The 20,413-nt window shown below is 35.8% G+C and overlaps 1 protein-coding gene across 2 annotated transcripts in view; it reads left to right on the top strand.

Moving 5' to 3' along the window:
• Positions 1-20,413, top strand: part of NRK (Nik related kinase) — a 125,930-nt gene that overhangs the window by 48,114 nt on the left and 57,403 nt on the right. For both annotated transcript variants that reach the window (XM_040264978.1, XM_040264977.1), the window contains exons 3-7: positions 7,600-7,656; positions 8,941-9,012; positions 15,079-15,204; positions 18,291-18,401; positions 19,822-19,912. In XM_040264978.1, coding sequence (XP_040120912.1) covers positions 7,600-7,656; positions 8,941-9,012; positions 15,079-15,204; positions 18,291-18,401; positions 19,822-19,912 — 457 coding nt within the window. The remainder of the gene's footprint in view (positions 1-7,599; positions 7,657-8,940; positions 9,013-15,078; positions 15,205-18,290; positions 18,402-19,821; positions 19,913-20,413) is intronic.

Raw genomic sequence — 20,413 nt, 5'->3', positions numbered from 1 at the left:
ATCTTTTCATGTGTTTGTTAGCCATCTGTATGTCTTCTTTGGAGAAATGTCTACTTAGTTCTTTGGCCCATTTTTTGATTGGGTCGTTTATTGTTCTGGAATTGAGCTGTCCTTACAATGTCCTTACATTCCTTTAAGGAGCTCCCCAAACAGGCTGCATCTCTTCCTTTGGCAATTTTTAGAAGAGATAAATCTTCCTGACGGATAACTGGTGGGGTGTACGGTGATTGACACGTTTCCCCAACTCGACCCATTCATCATCTGTGCTAGATCCTCTCCAGGATTGGCCACACCTCTAAACTCTGACAGCTCCAAATTCATCTGTCCCTTTGGGGTTCTTGAGCTTGTTGGTAGTGATGAAGACTAAATGGGGAAGCAAAGGAAAAGACTTTCAAATAACCAAACCACCATTACTTCCCATCTCAAACACTGGTTAAGGAACGTCCCTGCTTGGAGGCAGGATTATGGGCGTGCTAACCTTTGAAGGTTCTCTTGAACCCCGTGTCCTTGTTTTTCTGCACAGACACACTGATGATGAAAATTATCCTGTTAGCCACGTTATCCACAGCACAGCATGAAGTACGTGGTTGATGCCATTTAGGGCTGTACTCTTGGTGACCCTGAAGCATCACTTGGTTTGTTTACTAGGAGAAAACTGGAATACAAACAAATGACTAGAAGGACAAAACTGAATGAAAAGCAAGGTTACCAAATAGATATGAGTGCAGTGAGTACCTTGTGGCCTTCTGCCACCACAAAACGAAATGAAAAGAAAGAATGCCCTGGGGATTATGTGCTTTAGATTTGCCAACAGAAGGCAAAGCAAATAACTAGAAGGACTATGTAGGAGTTGCTGAATAGCTGGCAGTCTTTCCACAGCAGTTTCCTTTAACTGCATTATTAACAATAAAGTTTTTAGCCTAATCAAAATTACAAGGCCATCAAGGACTGTCTTGTGTTCTTTCTGGGGAAAAAAACATGGTAATGAACTGCTGCAGGATGATGGATTTTTCCAACACAGCTGTCACAACTGCTATTTTAAATCATTTGTTATGGTTTAAAATGTGTAATCCCCAAGAAATTGATCATTACTGCGATTCAATGTGGTGTTTCAGTGCCTTAACCAACCTGAGCTTTACATGAGACCATTAACTAACAAAAGCCAGTCATGAAGTGCTAACTACTAATGACTGATTTCTCAATGATCACTTCTGTCTTCTTTTAAACAAGATTTTATTTTTTTAAAAAAAATTGACACTGAAATTTCTGGCAAGACGAAAACAGGTGCACTCTCATATTCTTGTTTCTTTCTTCTCTGTATGGTCACTGCCACTTTTTTCTTTTCTTCTTCACTGGCTGTGCCTTCCCAATCAGCATTACTTCATAGCCTTTGTTCATGGTGTGTCATTCACTGGGTCCACCTTGCCCTTCAGAATCTGTTCAGATGCTGTGACATCTTCATTGTGCAATTGATATTGTACCTCTTCCAGGAAGCCTTCCCAGTTACTGTATTCATCATTCCCTCAATTAGTATTCATTAAAAGGGTACCAGCCATTCTGCTAGGCATTAGCGATACCAAAATGAAAGACATATATTCCCAAATGTCAAGAACTTTTCATTTTTTAATCCAAGTTTATTGTTGGAGTGACTAAATCCTTGATATGATTATATGTGTGAGACCTAGACTTTATTGACTTTATTTTTCCATTGTAATTGTCTGCATGTAAATTAATTTACCCATATATCTTGCTTATCATCATCAGGACTCTTTGCGACCCCATGGACTGTAGCCTACCAGGCTTCTCAGTCCATGGGATTTCCCAGGCAAGAATACTGGAGTGGGTTGCCATGCCCTTCTCCAGGGATCTTCCCAACCCAGGGTTCAAACCCAGGTTTCCCACATTGCAGATGGATCCTTAACCATCTGAGCCACATAGCACAATAGTAAATTTTGTTTTTCCTATGAAGAAGACCAACACTGCTTATTTGATTATCTAAATTAATTAATAAGAACATGAATCATGGCCAAATTGAAATCAACACATTGAGGAATTTATGTTCTTTCCTGGATAATTTCAAATGGTCCTGGAAAAAGAATACATTTGTCTTAATTACTATATTTTAGGGTATAATCCTAGAAAATAGTTGTGAGATCATAAATTAGAGAAATTTCTTAGGACTTTATTTAAGACCTTCATGTGGTATCATATGTTTATTCTCTCAAACCTTTTAAACTGTATTTAGACTGTATCTGGGACCCAAGAATTCATGTTATTTGTATTTAGTTTCATTCTGTAATTGTTTCAGATATATACATCTTAAACACTGTAAATTCCTCCAGTAAAATTGTGATTGGCACATTTTGTCTCTTTACCTCTCCTCTCCACCCCCTCTTTTTATTTTTTCTCCCTCCACACTTTTAGAGTCTCTTCTCAGACACCTTTACCTTGCTCCCCATTCTAGACACTTGCTACCTTCATTATGGTTGAGGAGCAATCTCTGCTGGAACTCCTCAGACCCTAGCACTTTCCTTCTTCCATCAACAGTTAACTTTATTACCATTCCTGCAGTTATCTAATCTGATCGTCTAACTCATGCTAAAGTGTTAATGACAAATGAAGAATGATAATCAGTTTTTTCAGCTAATATTTGAATAATAAGAGAGTTTCATTTCTTTAATAAAATTGAGGCCATAATACTGATTTTTATACTTGTGAATTGTAAGGTGGAGTGGAAGGGGGATTTTTTTGAGTAGTTGACCTTCTTTTGCCCCTAAAATTCGAATCATATGAGCTGCATCTATAAATAATGATATTTAAGTTAAATGAGCTTGGTGACAAGACAGACAGTTGCCTAAGGTGAAAATATAGGTGATTTGACTCCAGATGTTAATAGGCTTGAGCTTAGAGTCGGGAAATTGCTACAAAACATTGTTACTACATATCTTCCATTACTCAAATATGAGAGGGCCTGTGAACGTATTGAAAAGATTTAAGCAGAAATTTCTTTTCTTATGGTAGGAATGAAAGCCAGCAGAATTTTCTTCTTCTTGCACTGTGATGCTTGAGAATTAAAAATTCTTAGTTTGCAAACCCTATTTAAGGGAGCATTGTACTGTAATGCAGTTAGTAGCTCCTATATGATAGTATTGAAATTACTGATGGTAGGAAACTCAGACCCAAAAACCCCACATTTATAATTTAAGATTTTCTTTCTGATTTTCCTGTATAATATTCACTAAGACCGGTGGGAAATGTGAGATTATTTAACGTTCAATCTAGAATTAAAAACCAAACTCCTTTCTTAGCATCCTCTATGTGTGTTTTCAACAAATGGTGTTTTAAATTAATTTTTCATAAAGCATATATTGTAACAAAAAAAGGCATATCCTAGAAATAGAATTTGCTGGTCCTGGTTCAACATTTTATTTGATAGGCAATCTGCTTATGACAACATGACCTTCAGCTAAAATCAAGATCTTATAACAACTTTTATGTAGTCAATGAACCACAAGATGGCACCACTAAACAAATAGTTTATCTCAAGATGATGTCTAGGTTCTCTAGATAAAGGCTCAAGAATAGGACTTTATTTAAGACCTCTTCAAAACCAGCATCTATCACTTCTGATTGATAGAATGAACAGAATATGAGAGGGGGAAATAGGGAAAAAAGAAACCTAACATACATCACTTAAACCAAGTGATCTAGGTTAATTTCACCAATGCTCAGTTACGGTCATACCATGTACTTGTGACATGATGTGATGAGGAGGGCACTTCACTCCCATGAGAAAACATCAGACAAACCCGAAGTTAGGGACGTTCTGCAGAATACTTGACCAGTACTTCTGAAAAGTGTCAAGCTAGTGAAAAACAGAAAGACTGAGGACTACCACAGATTACAGGAGCCTAAGGAGACGTAACAACTAAATAGAGGCAGGATCCCAATTTGGGTCTGACAAAAAGGACATTAGTGGGGAGACTGAGGCAGTCCTAATAAAGATTTTAATGTCGTTAAGAGGATTAGACCAACATTAATTTCTTAGTTTTGACAGTTGTGCCATGGTCATTGAGATGTTAACATTTAAAAGAAACAGTGTAAAGGTTATAGAGAAACACTCTGTACTATCTTTAAAACTTTTCTCTAAGTCTGAAATTACTATTTAAAATAAAAAATATTTTAAAAGTCAAGATACAGAAAGTAGTCTCTGATACACTAAGTTAACAGGCAGCAATTTTCCATTTATTGCCTGGACATTCTAGATATCTACAAAAACTTGCATAATGGTTAGGCATGTTAACTCTGTGCTTGGTTCCACAATCTGGGGTTTAATTCCTCTATAGACATAGTGAGCATGTTTTTTTAAGACTCCACATTAGAATACCTTGTCTCATCAGAAAAAAAGTTGTAGTTTTCAGTTGAGAGAATAAAACCCAGATAATAAAGATGGAGCCAAGTTGATTTTCTCTGTTCTATGGCAATCAGTGGCACCTTTTAAAGACGTTATCTCACTAATATATGTCATGAATATGATGGCTGTGCATTCCACATGTTTAAAAATTTTGTGGTTTACTCACTGTAGATCTTGCCACATGCCAGGATTCCCTGTCTAACATGCCAAGTATTTGTGTTGCACAGGATAGTAGTTTGTCTCACAAAACCTCTTAGATTCAAGGGGTAAACATTTTAACTCCTCTAAAGGCTGTGTGAGAACCAGTTTCCAGCATGTTATATTTGTACATACAGATGTGAGTAAACTTTGACTAGAAAGTGTTTATGTGAATAATTAGAAAAACATTACTTTCTATGTCATGATAAGGGCTACATAGATAAAAGTTTTAATATATATTTTCTCCCAGATCTATAAATTAATGTGGAAGTTTCCAACATATTTAAATTTCCAACATGCAAGAGATTAAAATCGGACCCTTATCTTACCCTACTTCGAAAGTTAACACAAAATGAATTAAAGACTTAACCTGAAGTTGTAAAGCTCCTGAGAAGAGAACATAGTGGGAAAAACTTCTTGATGTTGGTCTTCAAAAGGATTTTTTGGATATGACACCAAAAGCACAAGCAACAAAAGCAAAAATAATTAAGTGGGACTACATCAAGCAAAAAACTTTCTGCATAGCAAAAGAAACCATCAGCACAATGAAAAGGCAACCTACAGAATGGGAGAAATATTTGCAAATCATCTATCTGATAAGGCATTAATATCTAAAATATTAATTACTTTTCTCTGATTAATCAATAACCTACAACATTTTCATTTCCTTTAAAAATTCTAGTCTTTGGTAGCTGTCATGCTCCACTGATCTTAGATATTTCCTTATACTTTGACTATTAATTTCTGAACACTATCCCAAGTCCAGCCTCATTCCCTTGCTTAGTTTCCATCAGGCTAGCCTTGTATACTAGTTTTCAAGGTCTGCTATAACAAATTAACCACAAACTTGATGGCTTAAAAGAAAGAGAATTTATTCCCTTACAATTCTAGAGGCTAGAATTCCAAAATCAAAGTGTCTATAGGGCCATTCTCCCTCTGGAGGGACTAGGAAGGAAGACTCCTTGCCTCATCTAGCTTTGGGTGATTGCCAACAATCCTTGTAGACACACCAGTCAAATCTCTGCCTCTGTCATCATATGGCATTCTCCCTGGATATCTGTGTCCAAAATTTCCCCTTGTTACTAGTTACTGGTTTTAGGGCCATCCCTAATTCAGTATGACACTATCTTAAGTTTTTTATATCTGCAAAGGCCCTGTTTCCAAAAAAAAAAGGTCACATTCAGAGAAACCAATAGTTAGAACTTCAGCATTTTTTTTTTGAGAACACAGTTGAACAAAAACCACCTTGACCCGACTCACAGGCCTGACTCCATAAACTGAAACCAACAATCCATGCCACTTCACATCAGTGCTTCAACCATTTAACCAGTATAGCTGCTTAATGCCTAGTTCAACTCAAAGTGCTGGTGTTCCTAGAGTTACTTTATTTCTTTGAAAGCCTACTGATCTATTGGTGACACATGGCTTCATTTACAAACAGTGGCTTGTTCAACAGGACTGAAGTAATCTTGAATGTACAGGATTAAATCCCATCGATCATATCATGGAAAAACCAGTTTTGACACTCATGTAACATTGATGGTAGAGTGGACTTTTTTTCTTTCAAGCTTCTTTGATCAGTTGGCTTTATTTTGATGAGAAAACTCGTAGGAATCATCGAAAGTATATGAAAACTTCTACTTTGTTTTCATATACTTCAAAGCACATATTTTTATAAGAGAGGTGTGACAACAGACAAGCAATATATTTAAGGATCACTATCCTGAATTCAAGGAATCTTGATCTCTTGCATAGCTACTCACTTGGCACGTTAACTTAAGATATTAAAAATACTGTCCAGAAACACCACCACCCCCTCATCTGATCATTCTAATACATTTAAAAATGTGGCTGTATTTCACCTGAGATCTGTGACTACTGACAGTTCTTTGTTTTGCCCCCATATTATTTTACTACATTTGCAGTAACAAATCCACAAATTAGGTGGATTTAAACATCAGAATTTTATTCTCTCATAGTTCTCAAGGCTATAAGTCTGCAGAGCCATTCTCCCTCTAAAGGCTCTAGGGAAAAATACTTCCTTCCTTCTTCCTAGCTTCTAGTGGTTGCCAGCAATCCTTGGCATCCTTTGGCTTGTAGCTGCATCACCCCACTTTCTTCCTGTCTTCATATGGCCATCTTTTGTTTCTCTGCATGTCCAGAAACATACTGGTATGTAAACATACCAGTCATTGACCATGATAATCTAATACAACCTCATTTAACTTGATTACATCTGCAAAGACCCTGTTTTTGAGAAAAGTCACAATCTGAAGTTATGGGTGAACCTCAATTGTGGGGAAATATTGTCTAACCCAGTCCAGCCAAAGGATGCAGTCTCCTAGGGAAAAAAAAAATCTGTTTCAAGTTCAAGCCTTACTCATATCAATATCAGACTGATTTTTCTCTATGACTTCAGCTTGAAATACTTTAAAAGGCATTAGTTACAAAATAAGAAGTCTTATTCCCAACCTCTATGCTCATTTTTGAAAATTATAAATCTGTAACTTGTTACTTGCATTTTGTATAAATACAAGTTCTTAGAACTCAGAGGGTTTTCAATAAAGAATCTTTCAGAACTTCTGTTCCTAAATATCTATGGTTCATATGATTGAGACACACTAAATGGTGTACAGGCCATTGAATTAATTATGTGTCACTCTTATCTGTGATAATTATGGAAAAAACTTTTTTTAGTATATGAAGAGAAGTTCGATAGAAATATCTGTCTGCATAGTACCACATAATCAGTTGGAAAAGTTCAATAAAACATTTCCTTTTTCCCTATCTCCAGTCTGAAATTTTTACTTTTCATTGGGATGCTTTGGTTTATATAATACATTACAGTTCATCTCTCTGTAATACTTTATATTTCATAATAGACTACAGTGTTTAATTTTATTTAATTTTAATATTTTTTTACTTTGCTCCTTGATTGCTGGATTATATAGCCAGCATTAAATGTTTATTACTATCTTATGTTTCAGGGACTCCATGAAAAGACTGGTGCATTTACAGCTGTGAAAGTGATGAATGCTCGTAAGGTAATATTACACCCTGTCTGTATTCTGCTGCTTAGTAGATTGTGGTCTCGGGATAAACAGCTCAGAAAATATTGTATTTGTTTTTTGCATCACTGTTATATATAATTATCTTAATTTGCATTTATTATATTTATAATTTTATATTTTCTATCACTAGTATATTATTTTTATGGATTTATTACATTTACACATAAAAATTATAATCACAGCAAAAGTCCTATATATTCTTGTATTTTACCAAAATGAAAAAATCCATATTCCTGTCTATTTCTAGTTGATTATCTATTTCCAGGCATAGTAAACAGTAAATTTCCTCTAATATTGTGTTACTCCTCTGTGTTTTATCATATTTCTTTCCCTCCCCAACAATTCCTTTTGAAAACTCAGGCCATTAGGTTTTCAGTGACAGGTAGAAGGAAAAGAACTTGTCTGAGATGCACTTTTTTTTCATGTATTTTTTAACAGATGCACAAGAGAGAGTCTAATTGGCAGTGTTCTGACTAACATTCATAAAGCTGTGTCATGGGTCATAATATATTGTCATAGATTATGCTAAGCCCTGATTTCTGTCGTCTTTCTTTAGCATGAGTACCTCACTTTCTCAGGATAATATTAGCACGAGCATAACAAAGGTCAAGAGATTTTCACTTCACTATAACCTAAAAGAAAATTCTAAAATATCATATTTGAAAAAGTGTACATAGTCACTGAATTGTTATCAATGCCATAAACTGTTCTTTTCCAATTTGTGCAGGAAGTGAATTGCTGAAACTGTTTAAAGAGTTGCATGTTTTTTGTTTCATCAGTAAATGTCAAATGAATTTTGAGGTGTTGTGGATTTATTTTACCCTGTAAACCATGACTTCCAAATAATCAGCTTGGTACTCTTTGAGTGAGACTCTCTAAAATACGTTTTCCCTTTTCTTCAACTTAAAAGACTTTGACCCACATTTAATGTACGTTTTAGATACTCTGACTTGAAACAGTTAAAAATTATGTTCAGCCCATAGATAGTGTCATTTACCTTGTTTGTTAGAGGAAATAGCACTTTACAATCATCAAATTGTAATATTCCATAAATGGCAGTTAAATCTGTTACTATGAATTTTTTTGCCAAGTTTCTATATATATAAGAATCTGATTTTCTTATTAAAACTATTAGTGTAAATTGAGAGAGGAATTATGTTACTCTTTCATTTAGTACTTAAGCACAAAGTACTCAAGAATAAATCATTTTCAGAGTGTACCAATGCATTTAATAAAGTTTTGTTCTTGGCTTTGCAGACCCCTTTACCTGAAATAGGAAGGCGAGTGAGAGTGAATAAATATCAAAAGTCTGTCGGCTGGAGATACAGTGTGAGTACTGAAAGTCTTCATTAGCGTCCAAGCCATCTTTCATTTAATTTTCAACTTTAGACTAATCCCTTTGTATTGTATCATTATCTGTAGAAGGCCACCACTAAACTCTTCTTGCCTAAAAGTGATATTTGTTTTTAATGTACTGACATAGATTCATTCACCATATTTGAACACTAGCATCTTTCGGAAAGTAGGGCCTAGAAGAAATGGTACCCTGAACAGGTAAGTGTTGACTGCAGATGAAGGACTAAGTAAATTCACAGCAGATATAGCCCACTAGCTGAATAATAACAAAAGAGATGATGGGAACAAGAGTGAATTTTGTCTAAAATTGGCCTTATGTGCTTAGTCACTCATCGTGTCCGACTCTTTGCAACCCTATGGACTGTAGCCTGCCAGGTTCCTCTGTCCATGAGATTCTTCAGACAAGAACACTGGAGTGGGTTGCCATGCCATTCTCCAGGGGTTCTTCCTGACCAGGGGGTCAAACCCAGGTCTCCCACATTACAGGCAGAGTCCTTACCGACTGAGCCACCAGGGAAGTCTAAAATTGGCCTCGGCAAGGTTCTTTTCATACCTTTTACATGATATTCTAGACTGACTAGCTTTTCCCCATTGAGATTTTTAGAGACATTGTCATCATGTATGAGCCCAATGAAGACTACTCTTTTCGTGTGTGAGAGAACAGTCATAGACAGCAAACCAACAGGCTGCCCAGCCTGAGTGTTCAGACATCAGGCATAGTACTTGAATACATGAAGGAGTGGGAAGGTAATTTCTACCTGAAACTTTTTAACTGCCTTGCAAAGCAGTCTCTATTACTCTGATAATTTGCTGGCTCTAGAATAAGCTCTGGCAAAGGAAATTCTTTTTCAGTAGATGTTGATAATCTAGATGTTAGTGATCTACCAAAATACTCTGGGGGCCTAAATATAGAATTTTGCTCTAACAATATAACTGATATTTTTTTCTTGATTTTCTCCCCTGCAGTTGGCTATCTAGTATTCAAATATTTTCAACCTTTTGTATCTTAATAAATATGCTTCCAGACTTATTTAAAAATAAGCTTTTCCATTAATAATCACATCCAGAAGAACTTTCTAGTTATATTAAGAAGATATCGGTAAACAGTTTCATGATTAGTTTAAAAGTACTGGGCTCCTGTTTTGTTTACAGTGTTTCTTGGGAGACAAAGCATATCTAAACATAAGAGGTAATGCTTATATTAATCAAGAAGCTGTGAAAGGTAAGGTATGAAAATTATAATTGTTTCAGTAATTCTGGTTTTATCAAATATTTCTGTTAATTCATTTGAATATCATCTCCAAACTCTCTCTGAAGTCTTTCTATATAGGGAAAAGCACTTAGATTTTAGAATTGGGTGAAATTGCAATGCAAGTTTTGGCATCCTGAGCTGCCTCTTCTTGACAAAAAGCAGGATATTCAGGCCACTCTGGGATCAACTGGCCTTGAGCCAGGAAATGCTATAGCATCATATTACCGGGATATATGTGAGAGTTTTAAATTACCCACTTGGCCTGATGGATATAATGTACTTATGTGTTTCTCACAAGCTCAACTTCCTGTTAATTGAGAATGGCAAACATACTAATGCTTTCCAAACATATCTGATCTTGGTTTATTGGTTTTGGGGGAGTTTACATTTATGTGGGAGACCCACTCTTAGAAGTTTTTTCTAGTTGGGAGCTTTGAGTTCTCTGATTATATATTTTAGTAAGAAAAATAATTGATCGGCCAGTTAGCATCTCTAAATCATCCTGAATCCTTTGGGGTAAGAAGTTTGTGACTTGCACACACATCTCATTAATCAGGGGTTTACAAAAATAGCAGTAGTGTGGAAGTCAAGAAACATGAGTTCCAATGCCAAGTCTACTGCTAAATAGCTAAGAAGTACTTGGAAAAATGGTTTTACCTCTCTAGTCATCAGGTTTCTCATAGGTAAGATGGCACCAGAATAAGGCTTCCCTGGTGACTCAGTGGGTAAAGCATCTGCCTACAATGTGGGAGACCCGGGTTCGATCCCTGGGTCGGGAAGATCCCCTGGAGAAGGAAATGGCAACCCACTCCAGTACTCTTGCCTGGAAAATCCCATGGACTGAGAAGCCTGGTAGGCTACAGTCCATGGGGTCGCAAAGAGTTGGACACGACTGAGCGACTTTCCCTATGACAAGAATAAAAGTATAGTTAAATACAACTACATAGTTGCCAGGAGCCCAGCTGTTCTCTTCCTGCTTGAGGACATGAGGTTTCTAACTCAGGAAGAAAAGGAAGTTCTTTGATATCAAACTACCTATCAAGTTGAAGGACTCAATCTGGCCTGTGCTTCTCTTTAATCTGTTCTTTGTGTTCTTATCCTCGCATTACCATCTCATTCTTGTTTATTGCAGGCTTTATGAGTTCATATTTCTCTCAGCAGAACCGTGGTGCCTTGCTAGAAACTGAGAGTACCCCTCTACATTTAGAATTGCTAGTTTCTAAGGTTTATTTCTATATGATGGCAAATATTGTTATCATTTCAAAGAATAACAACATCACAAGGGAAGCAGAAAGTTTAAGGGTCCTATATGGCAAGAATGAAAGCCATGAGGATCAGCCTTTAGCTAAACAGGTTAAGGGAATGTGAAGGCAACTTATCAACCAAGCTTCCTTGGGCGGCTAGGGTGAAACTGGAACCTGAACTGATATATAATTCTCATGCTACAGGTGATTGTTTTAATTGTTCATGCTTTTATTACACAATAAATGCAAATCCTGTTGTTGGGGTTTCCAACTGGAGAAATAAGGCTCCATCCCCTCCTCCAAAGACATTCAGGTGTCTAGATTTGTTTTATAGTTGTTGAATGTTTATGAATAAATCCCCTGGAAAAATCCTAGGGAAATGCTAAAAAATGTTCTACAGATGTATTTTCCACTACCTCAAGATTGTCAAGTCAAGTTAATTGAGGGAAATGCTGGGGATAACTAGAGATAGTTAGAGGTTCACCCATTAATTATTTTTAATGCCAGCGGGCCCTGTTCTAATTCATTGCCCAGAATAAGTCAAAGGTATCCTTTTTCACTGGATTTCAGAACAGGAGTTTAACTTTATCTTTAAAAGTCTTCTTTTCTTCACATACTGCAAATATATCTCACTCTGTACAGTGAGAGTATTCCTGAAAAGGTTATATAAATTGAATTTTTATAGATGCTGTAGGAGAGCTTTTTTTTTTATTTACAATGAAATGAAATTTATAGCTGCTAGGAATTCAGACCACTGGATTGATAGATAGCTTTATAACATATTTACCACTGTAGTGATTAGGAAAATAATGAATTTAAGCATATCTTTAAAAATTATAGGACAAATCAAACTAGAAAATTTAGAATTCAATTAAGGCAACGTGGTACAAGCATAAGGATAGGCATATAGATCAGTTCAGTTCAGTCGCTCAGTTGTGTCTGACTCTTTGCAACCCCATAAACTGCAGCACACCAGGCCTCCCTGTCCATCACCAATTCTGGGAGTCTACCCAAACTGATGTCCATTGAGTCAGTGATGCCATCCAATCATCTAATCCTCTGTCGTCCCCTTCTCCTACTCTCAATCCCAGCATCAGGAACTTTTCAAATGAGTCAGCTCTTCACATCAGGTGGCCAAAGTATTGGAGGTTCAGCTTCAACATCAGTCCTTCCAATGAACACTCAGGACTGATCTCCTTTAGGATGGACTGGTTGGATCTCCTTGCAGTCCAAGGGACTCTCAAGAGTCTTCTCCAACACCACAGTTCAAAAGCATCAATTCTTTGGCACTCAGCTTTCTTTATAGTCCAATTCTCACATCCGTATGTGACTACTGGAAAAGCTATAGCCTTGACTAGACAGACTTTTGTTGAGTCTCTGCTTTTTAATATGCTGTCTAGGTTGGTCATAACTTTCCTTCCAAGGAGTAAGCATCTTTTAATTTCATGGTTGCAATCACCATCTACAATGATTTTGGAGCCCCCCCCAAATAAAGTCAGCCACTGTTTCCACTGTTTCTCCATCTATTTGCCATCAAGTGATGGGACCAGATGCCATGATCTTAGTTTTATGAATGTTGAGCTTTAAGCCAACTTTTTCACTCTCCTCTTGCACTTTCATCAAGAGGCTCTTTAGTTCTTCTTCACTTTCTGCCATAAGGGTGGTGTCATCTGTATATCTGAGGTTATTGATATTTCTCCTGGCAGTCTTGACTCCAGCCTGTGCTTCTTCCAGCCCAGTGTTTCTCATGATGTACTCTGCATATAAGTTAAATAAGCAGGATGACAATATACAGCCTTAATGTACTCCTTTTCCTATTTGGAACCAGTCTGTTGTTCCATGTCCAGTTCTAACTGTTGCTTCCTGACCTGCATACAGGTTTCTTAAGAGGCAGGTCAGGAGGTCTGGTATTCCCATCTCTTTCAGAATTTTCCACAGTTTATTGTAATCCACATAGTCAAAGGCTTTGGCATAGTCAATAAAGCAGAAATAGATGTTTTTCTGGAACTCTCTTGCTTTTTCAATATAGATCAGTGAAATAGAATTATTTCCATATATCTGTGGTCAACTAATTTTCAACATGAATGAAAACACGATTTATAGGGAAAGACTTGACTTTTCAACAAATATTGCAGAGGTAACTAGATATCCACAGGTAAAAGAATGAAATTGGTCCCCTGCTTTCTATGAAAATTAACTCAAAATGGATTAAAAACCTAAATGGAAGAGCTAAAACTATAAAATGTTTGGAAGAAAAGATTGGAGTTGATTTGGTGACCTTGGATTTGACAAGAGATCCTTAGGTATGATACCAAAAGTACAAACAACAAAACAAGAAATCAATAAATTGGACTTCATCAAAATTTAAAATTTTGTGCCTCAAAAGACACTATCATGAAAGTAAAATGACTGCCCACAGAATGGGGGAAAATAATTGCAAATCATATATCTTATAAAGTACTTATATATAGAATATATAAATAAATCTTACAATTCTGTAATAAAAAGACAAGTGACCAAACTTAAAAATAGGGGCAAAGATATTTTATTAGACATGCCTCTGATGATCATAAAATGTCTAGTAAGCCAATGAAAAGGTCCTTAACTGCATCAGTCTTAAGGGAATTGCAAATCAAAACTACAAGGAGATAATTACTTTACACCCACTATGATGTTATAATAATTAAAAAGAAAATAATGAGTGTGAGGTGAAGGCATAGAGAAATGAGAACCATCATTCATTTGGGAATGTAAAATGGTATAGCCACGATAGAAAACAGTTTGACATTTCATCAAAATGTTAAATATAGCATTACCATTTGACCCAACAATTTTACTCCCAGGTATATACCAAAGGGAAATGAAAATATATATCTACTCTAAAGTTGAAATGAATGTACATAGCAGCATTATTCATACTAGATAAAAGGTAGAAATAACCCTTTCAGTTGATGAATGGTAAATAAAAAAGAATGAAATACTGATATATATTACAACATGGATGAACCCTGGGGGGGAAACAAACTAGTCATAAAAGTTTATATACTATATTATTTTCATTTACATAAAATGTTAAGGATAGATAAATCTATAGAGATAGAAAAAATATTTGTGGTTGCTTGAAGCTGGGATGTGGTGGCAGAATTTGGGGGTGATAGCTAAAGAGTATGGGATTTCCTTTTGGGTTGACAAAAATGTTCTTATGGTTGAATAATTTTATTAATATACTAAAACCATTGAATTTTTCAGTTTAATTGGGTGATTCCATTTACTGCAAACTTCATACAGTGGTCACTGCTGGTCCAAGGATCATACTTTAAGAACCATTGAATTAAAAGATACTCAATTGACCTTTATTTTCTCCCAAATTCCCAGTTAACCTACATCTCCATTCTGAGAATTCTAGTTGAGATTTTATTATAATACATTGTTGTAGGGTATAAAGGGTTGCCATACGATTCTCCTTCTTTGATCTACTATAGCTTAGGATACCATAGTCATTGAGTGGCATAGCTTAGGAATTTTACTATCCTTATTCTATAGGATGAAGAAGAGGATCTCAGGACTGAACTCAACCTTTTGAAGAAGTACTCTTTCCACAAGAACATTGTGTCCTTCTACGGTGCATTTTTCAAGCTGAGTCCCCCTGGCCAGAGGCATCAACTTTGGGTGTGTATTTAGTTACCTTGATCTTATTGCATAAGACTAAGTCTCACTTCAGAACATATACTTTCATAAATGAGATGTCATTTTTGTGCACCTACAGAAGAACTTAAGTATGCAACTGCTCAAAGTAGTATGAAAAAAAATGTCCTCTAATTTCTGGAAATGGGAGTGATAAAATATGGAAAAATAAATTAAGTGACTGGCAAGGGGTTCAGCGGTAAGATGTGAGAAGACTCAAATGAATACTGGAAATATCTAACATATTTCTTTTCAAATAGAAATTTGCTGCTTTTAACTTTACGTAGCTAATACATTTGCTTATAAATTAAAGATAAAGCTAAGGAGATTACCTGATGGATTTGGGCCCAATGACTGAATAATAAATATCTATTCTAAGTCACACTTGGAATGAGTATATGAGTGTAATATAAGTGTTTGCTAAGTGCAATTATCTTTAAACATAATTCCTAGAAACTGTTTTTCTAAATGGTTAGTTGACTTATCCTTTTCTTAGGCTTCATGCCTATAGTATCATGAATTACAAATCAATGAGCTATAAAATTTAAAGGCTAACTGAAACCCATGCTAGAGTTTCCAGAATTGTTGCTGCCCTCTCCCATAGGAGACATAATCAAACCACAAGAAAATTAGCTTCAATCAAGTATATCTTTATTTAAAAAGGAATATTTAGAATATCATCACCTGGGGTCAGTGTACATTCTTTTGCATTTCTAGGCCAAGTTAAGAGTGGTACTTTTTAAATAATACCTGAGACTTTTCAGAATTTTTAAGAGTCAAAGAAAGATTCTGTTACATTTTATATGTGAACTTTAGGAAGCAGGATAGTGGGCAGTATAGGAAGGTTTCAACAAGGGATTGAATTGAAGCTGTGGTTCTCAAACTTTAGCCTGAAACAGAATTTCATGGAGATCCTAATAAAAACAAGTTTCTGGGCCCCACCCACAGAGTTGTTAATTCAGTTAGTCTGGAGTAGGAAGTCCACAAATTTGCACTTTTTAAAAAGTTTACAAGTGATGTTGATGATACTCGTCTGGGTACCACATTTTGAGAACCCTCAAGTTTAGAGATCTTCAGTTTAAACCTATTTTCTCCTAAATGTCCAGTTAACTAAATTCTCTATTCTCTGACAATGCCAGTTCAAATTTTGTTAAATATCACTGTGCATTTTTCATGGCTACTGTTTTTTTTTTTTTTATTCCTTTTGGCAGGGGCATACAGCATTTGTCTTTAAATATATTTTTACAAGTTTTTTTCTCTTGACAGTATGGCAGTCTACTTATTAGATATGTTTCTCAGTGCTCAATTAATTCAGTCATATAACATCTATTCATTCAAAAGCTATCTGTTTCCAGGCTTTCTGCTAGATGCTGAGGATGCAATCATAAGCTGAATTTACATGGCTCTGGCCCACTGGAGCTTACAGTCTATTTGTGAAGACAAATATCAATCAAATAATCACACAAATTAATGTATAATTGGTCAGAAGGGAAGTAACATGGTTTTGTGTGGGCAGATAACAAAGGAATCTAAGTTAGGGAAAGGAAAACTCTTCCTTGAAAAACTTTTTCTTACACTGATATCTGAAGGATAAACAGGCACTGCATGCAAAAGTTATTTGTTGAGGTAAGAGTTTTCCTGGGATCATTCACTTTCTTTCCTATGTAAATCTGAACACATAGGAAGCAAATAACAAAATAATTACCATTTATAAAGTATAGCCATGCACTGTGCATACAAATTCGGGAAAATGAGAATGTCTTACATTCTTTTCATAGTAGAACTCTCTTCTGACTCAGGTAATACTGGCAAGATTTTCCAGTGTTCACCTTAGTGAAGGACTTTAATTCATGTTTGTCACGGTTCAAAATGACCCCCTTTTCTTCCATTACCACAGTGATGTAGTAGACATGAAAATTAACCTTTTTGTGCCTTATCTGTACTATCTGGTTTGTTAGGCTGCTTTTCTTATCTTCGTTTATTGGAATAGTGTACTCAGGTAAAAGACTCTGTGTTATATCAGTTGTGAACAAATATAAAATAAGGAAGTAATTTTCTGAAAGGAAAATCTTAGCATTCCAAAAGGAAATAAGGTATGCCTTTTAAATATTCATGATTTGGGGCCTATCCTTTTACTTCCTTTCATCTATGGCAATAATTATCTTACCTATAGTTTTTTAAAAAAGGCATGTCTTGTTCTACTGACAAAGTAGTATTAACATTTGACATTGGCACTAGTGCATAAACCTGCACTTAAAGAAAAGTTTGTGAAATTGATTATAATAGGCAGATTCTCCTTCACATTGGTCAGTCCTCTAGTTAGCTAATATATGAAAGCAAATTTGCTAGTAAGGCTCCTGATACATTAGTGGCAAAAATAAATTTCCTGAAAAATTGCATTTGTTAATTAAGTAAAATTTGAATGAGACACTGTCAGAATATTAGCCTTAAAATAGACTTTCCTTAGCAGTTTATTTGGAAAAAGATTGCCCTACAGTAATGGAACTGACAGTTTCCCCCTTTAGGTTGTATTTTGCTAGTATCTTGGGGAAAATATTCTAAAACTTGAAAATAAAACAACAGTAAAAACAAATCTAGTCAATGCTTAAGTGTAAATTGTTTTGAGATACCCTCCATATCCTGTTTTTCCACCTGCAAACTATTCCCTCAACTGTCTTTTTTGTTCTACTCCAGTCATCACTCAGGCTTAGCCCTGTGCAAGCTTCTTTCTAAAGGCATGTGCTCATTCTGTTTTCAATAAGCTGAATGTTCTTCTTTCTGAGCATATCCAAACACAACCTATCCTTCAAGGCTTAGCTCAAATCCCACCTCCTGGTTTAAAAATCCCTGGTGTGGTACCTCCTTTCTCTCCCTCCAGAGATCTTTGGATTTTTTTTTTTCAGTTCTTTCTAATTCTGCTAGCTTCCTACCAGACAATTGAGGCAGTCTTTGCAGTATCTTAATGTTCTAAACATAACATATACATGTAAGCCATATGAACTAAAACTCTCCAGGTATTTTAGAGAACTACTTTCTAAGTCTTGATACTTTCTTTGCTGGCTTCCCTGCAGATGGTGATGGAGTTATGTGCAGCAGGCTCAGTCACTGATGTAGTGAGAATGACCAGAAATCAGAGTTTGAAGGAAGATTGGATTGCTTATATCTGCCGAGAAATCCTCCAGGTGAGCATTCATATAGTCATTTGCCCCTGACCTTGAAAAAACCTGGGGGTAATATATACAGTGTGTCTTATACTTGTTCATATAGGATGGTTTAAAAATTCTAAACTTCTGGATCAGGATACTGAAAAAAACCAAAAGGCTTTAGAGAAAGCAGCTTTGATGTAATGTCATTCCAAATCATGGCTTTTAATGGCTCTTTCAGAGTCAGACTACAGTGTTTGGTGGATCGTGGGTATAATAACTTATCGTGTTAAGTTTTGATTTTTAGAGTTCTTTTTTTTTTTTTTTTAAAGCATATCACTATCATCGGAGATTAAGATAGGCTGAGAAATCTGTGTTTTACTCAATGGCTCCAAATCATCTACAACTCTTTTGCAGACAGATATCCTCTCTGAATAATGTCTTAACTTTTAAAACATTCCTTATTTTGAACACCAAATTGGATGAAAATGACAGTCTTCTTGATCTACCAAACTCAAATTTTTCTTTGTGTCTTAAGTGCTTAGAATTACCCAAGAAGGATGTTAACAGAACTGAACAGCATCACTGATAAAATATTAGAATGCTGTCTTAACTGGATTCACTCATGGTAATAGTGTACGTAGTTAAGAGTACAAATTCTGGACTGAGTTTCAATTCTGGTTTATCATGTATTAGTTTTGTGTCCCTGAGTCAATTACTTAATTTCTTCAAATCTCATTTTCCTCACCTGTAATTTGGGGTGGAATTAGCATCTTCCTTAAAAGGTTGCTGTAAGGATTTAAGAGTTGACTCCATGTAAAGTGCTTAGCACAGTGCTTGGCAAAGAATAAGGACTCAATTGATATTAGTTGTTTTTACTGTTATTTCTATTATTAATATCCTATTAGTATGTAGAGCAATCTCACTGAAACCAGGGCATGGGTTAGTTTTAGTGGTGAATGGTCTGGAGACAGCATGGTAAACCAATACCAATGGCAAGTACTTTAAAGTGAATTTCCATATTCCTCCAAATTCTCAGCCTACAAGGTTGACTTGAAAATATTTTGGACTAAACAAATGGTTGGATAAGTAGAGTAAAACAATGGCAGAGCTACGCTAGTTCAGATATCCAGGTCTTTAGTCATGTGGTTAGTTGGAAAAATGGAGACTAGAAAGGAAGGTAAGTGGCCCAATATATACAAGTATTAATTTTTGGTGTTCTTTCTCTTTCATGGGTGTCCTGATTTATTTTCCTTTCCTTATAGCTGAAAGTACTATTTCTGGGAACTGGTTGTAGTAATTCCAGCCTGAAGAAGAATTTGTCTGAAAAATGCAAATCTGGGCCATTTTCTTTTACCACAAGTCTTTCCAAAAATGCTAAAAACAGTACCAGAAAAAGAGAAAAACTTTATATTGATCTTGCTTTGTTATATAAATGTATATATGTATGTATATGCAGGGCTTGGCTCATCTTCATTCACACCGTGTAATTCACCGGGACATCAAAGGTCAAAATGTGCTACTGACTCATAATGCTGAAGTAAAACTAGGTAAGTTTATTTTTGTAATACTTTAAATGAACCCCAAAATATCTTAACAGAGAAAAATCCTTTAAGATTACTGTTTTCTCTCATGTCACTAATATCCTCCTCTACTTATTTACACTATGTTGTCCCTGCCTGCAAAATAAATCAAAATTTGAAAATTTGTTTGGGAAGGGATGTGGGACAAGAGAAAGATGCACCTAACTGTTTCTCAGACATCATTTTGAGAACAACAGTTTTGAAATGGGACTTTTACATTTTGGTCATTGCTTTATCTTCTGTTGGGCTTACCAGGCGGCTCAGTAGTAAAGACTCCGCCTGCCAACACAGGAGATACAGGCGATGCGAGTTTGATCCCTGGGGTCGGGGAAATCCCCTGGAGGAGGGCCTAGCAACCCACTCCAGTACTCTTGGTGGGATCTGCCATTATATTTATTTCAACAATTTAATTGAGTGTTTACCATGTGCAAGTAGTGTGTCATGAACAAGGATTAAACAAAAAGACAG

This window comes from Oryx dammah, unplaced genomic scaffold (genome assembly GCF_014754425.2).
Source record: "Oryx dammah isolate SB20612 unplaced genomic scaffold, SCBI_Odam_1.1 HiC_scaffold_23, whole genome shotgun sequence".
NCBI classification, from domain to species: domain Eukaryota; kingdom Metazoa; phylum Chordata; class Mammalia; order Artiodactyla; family Bovidae; genus Oryx; species Oryx dammah.
Note: the sequence above shows the minus strand (reverse complement) of the source record. Positions and strands in the feature narration are given on the sequence as shown.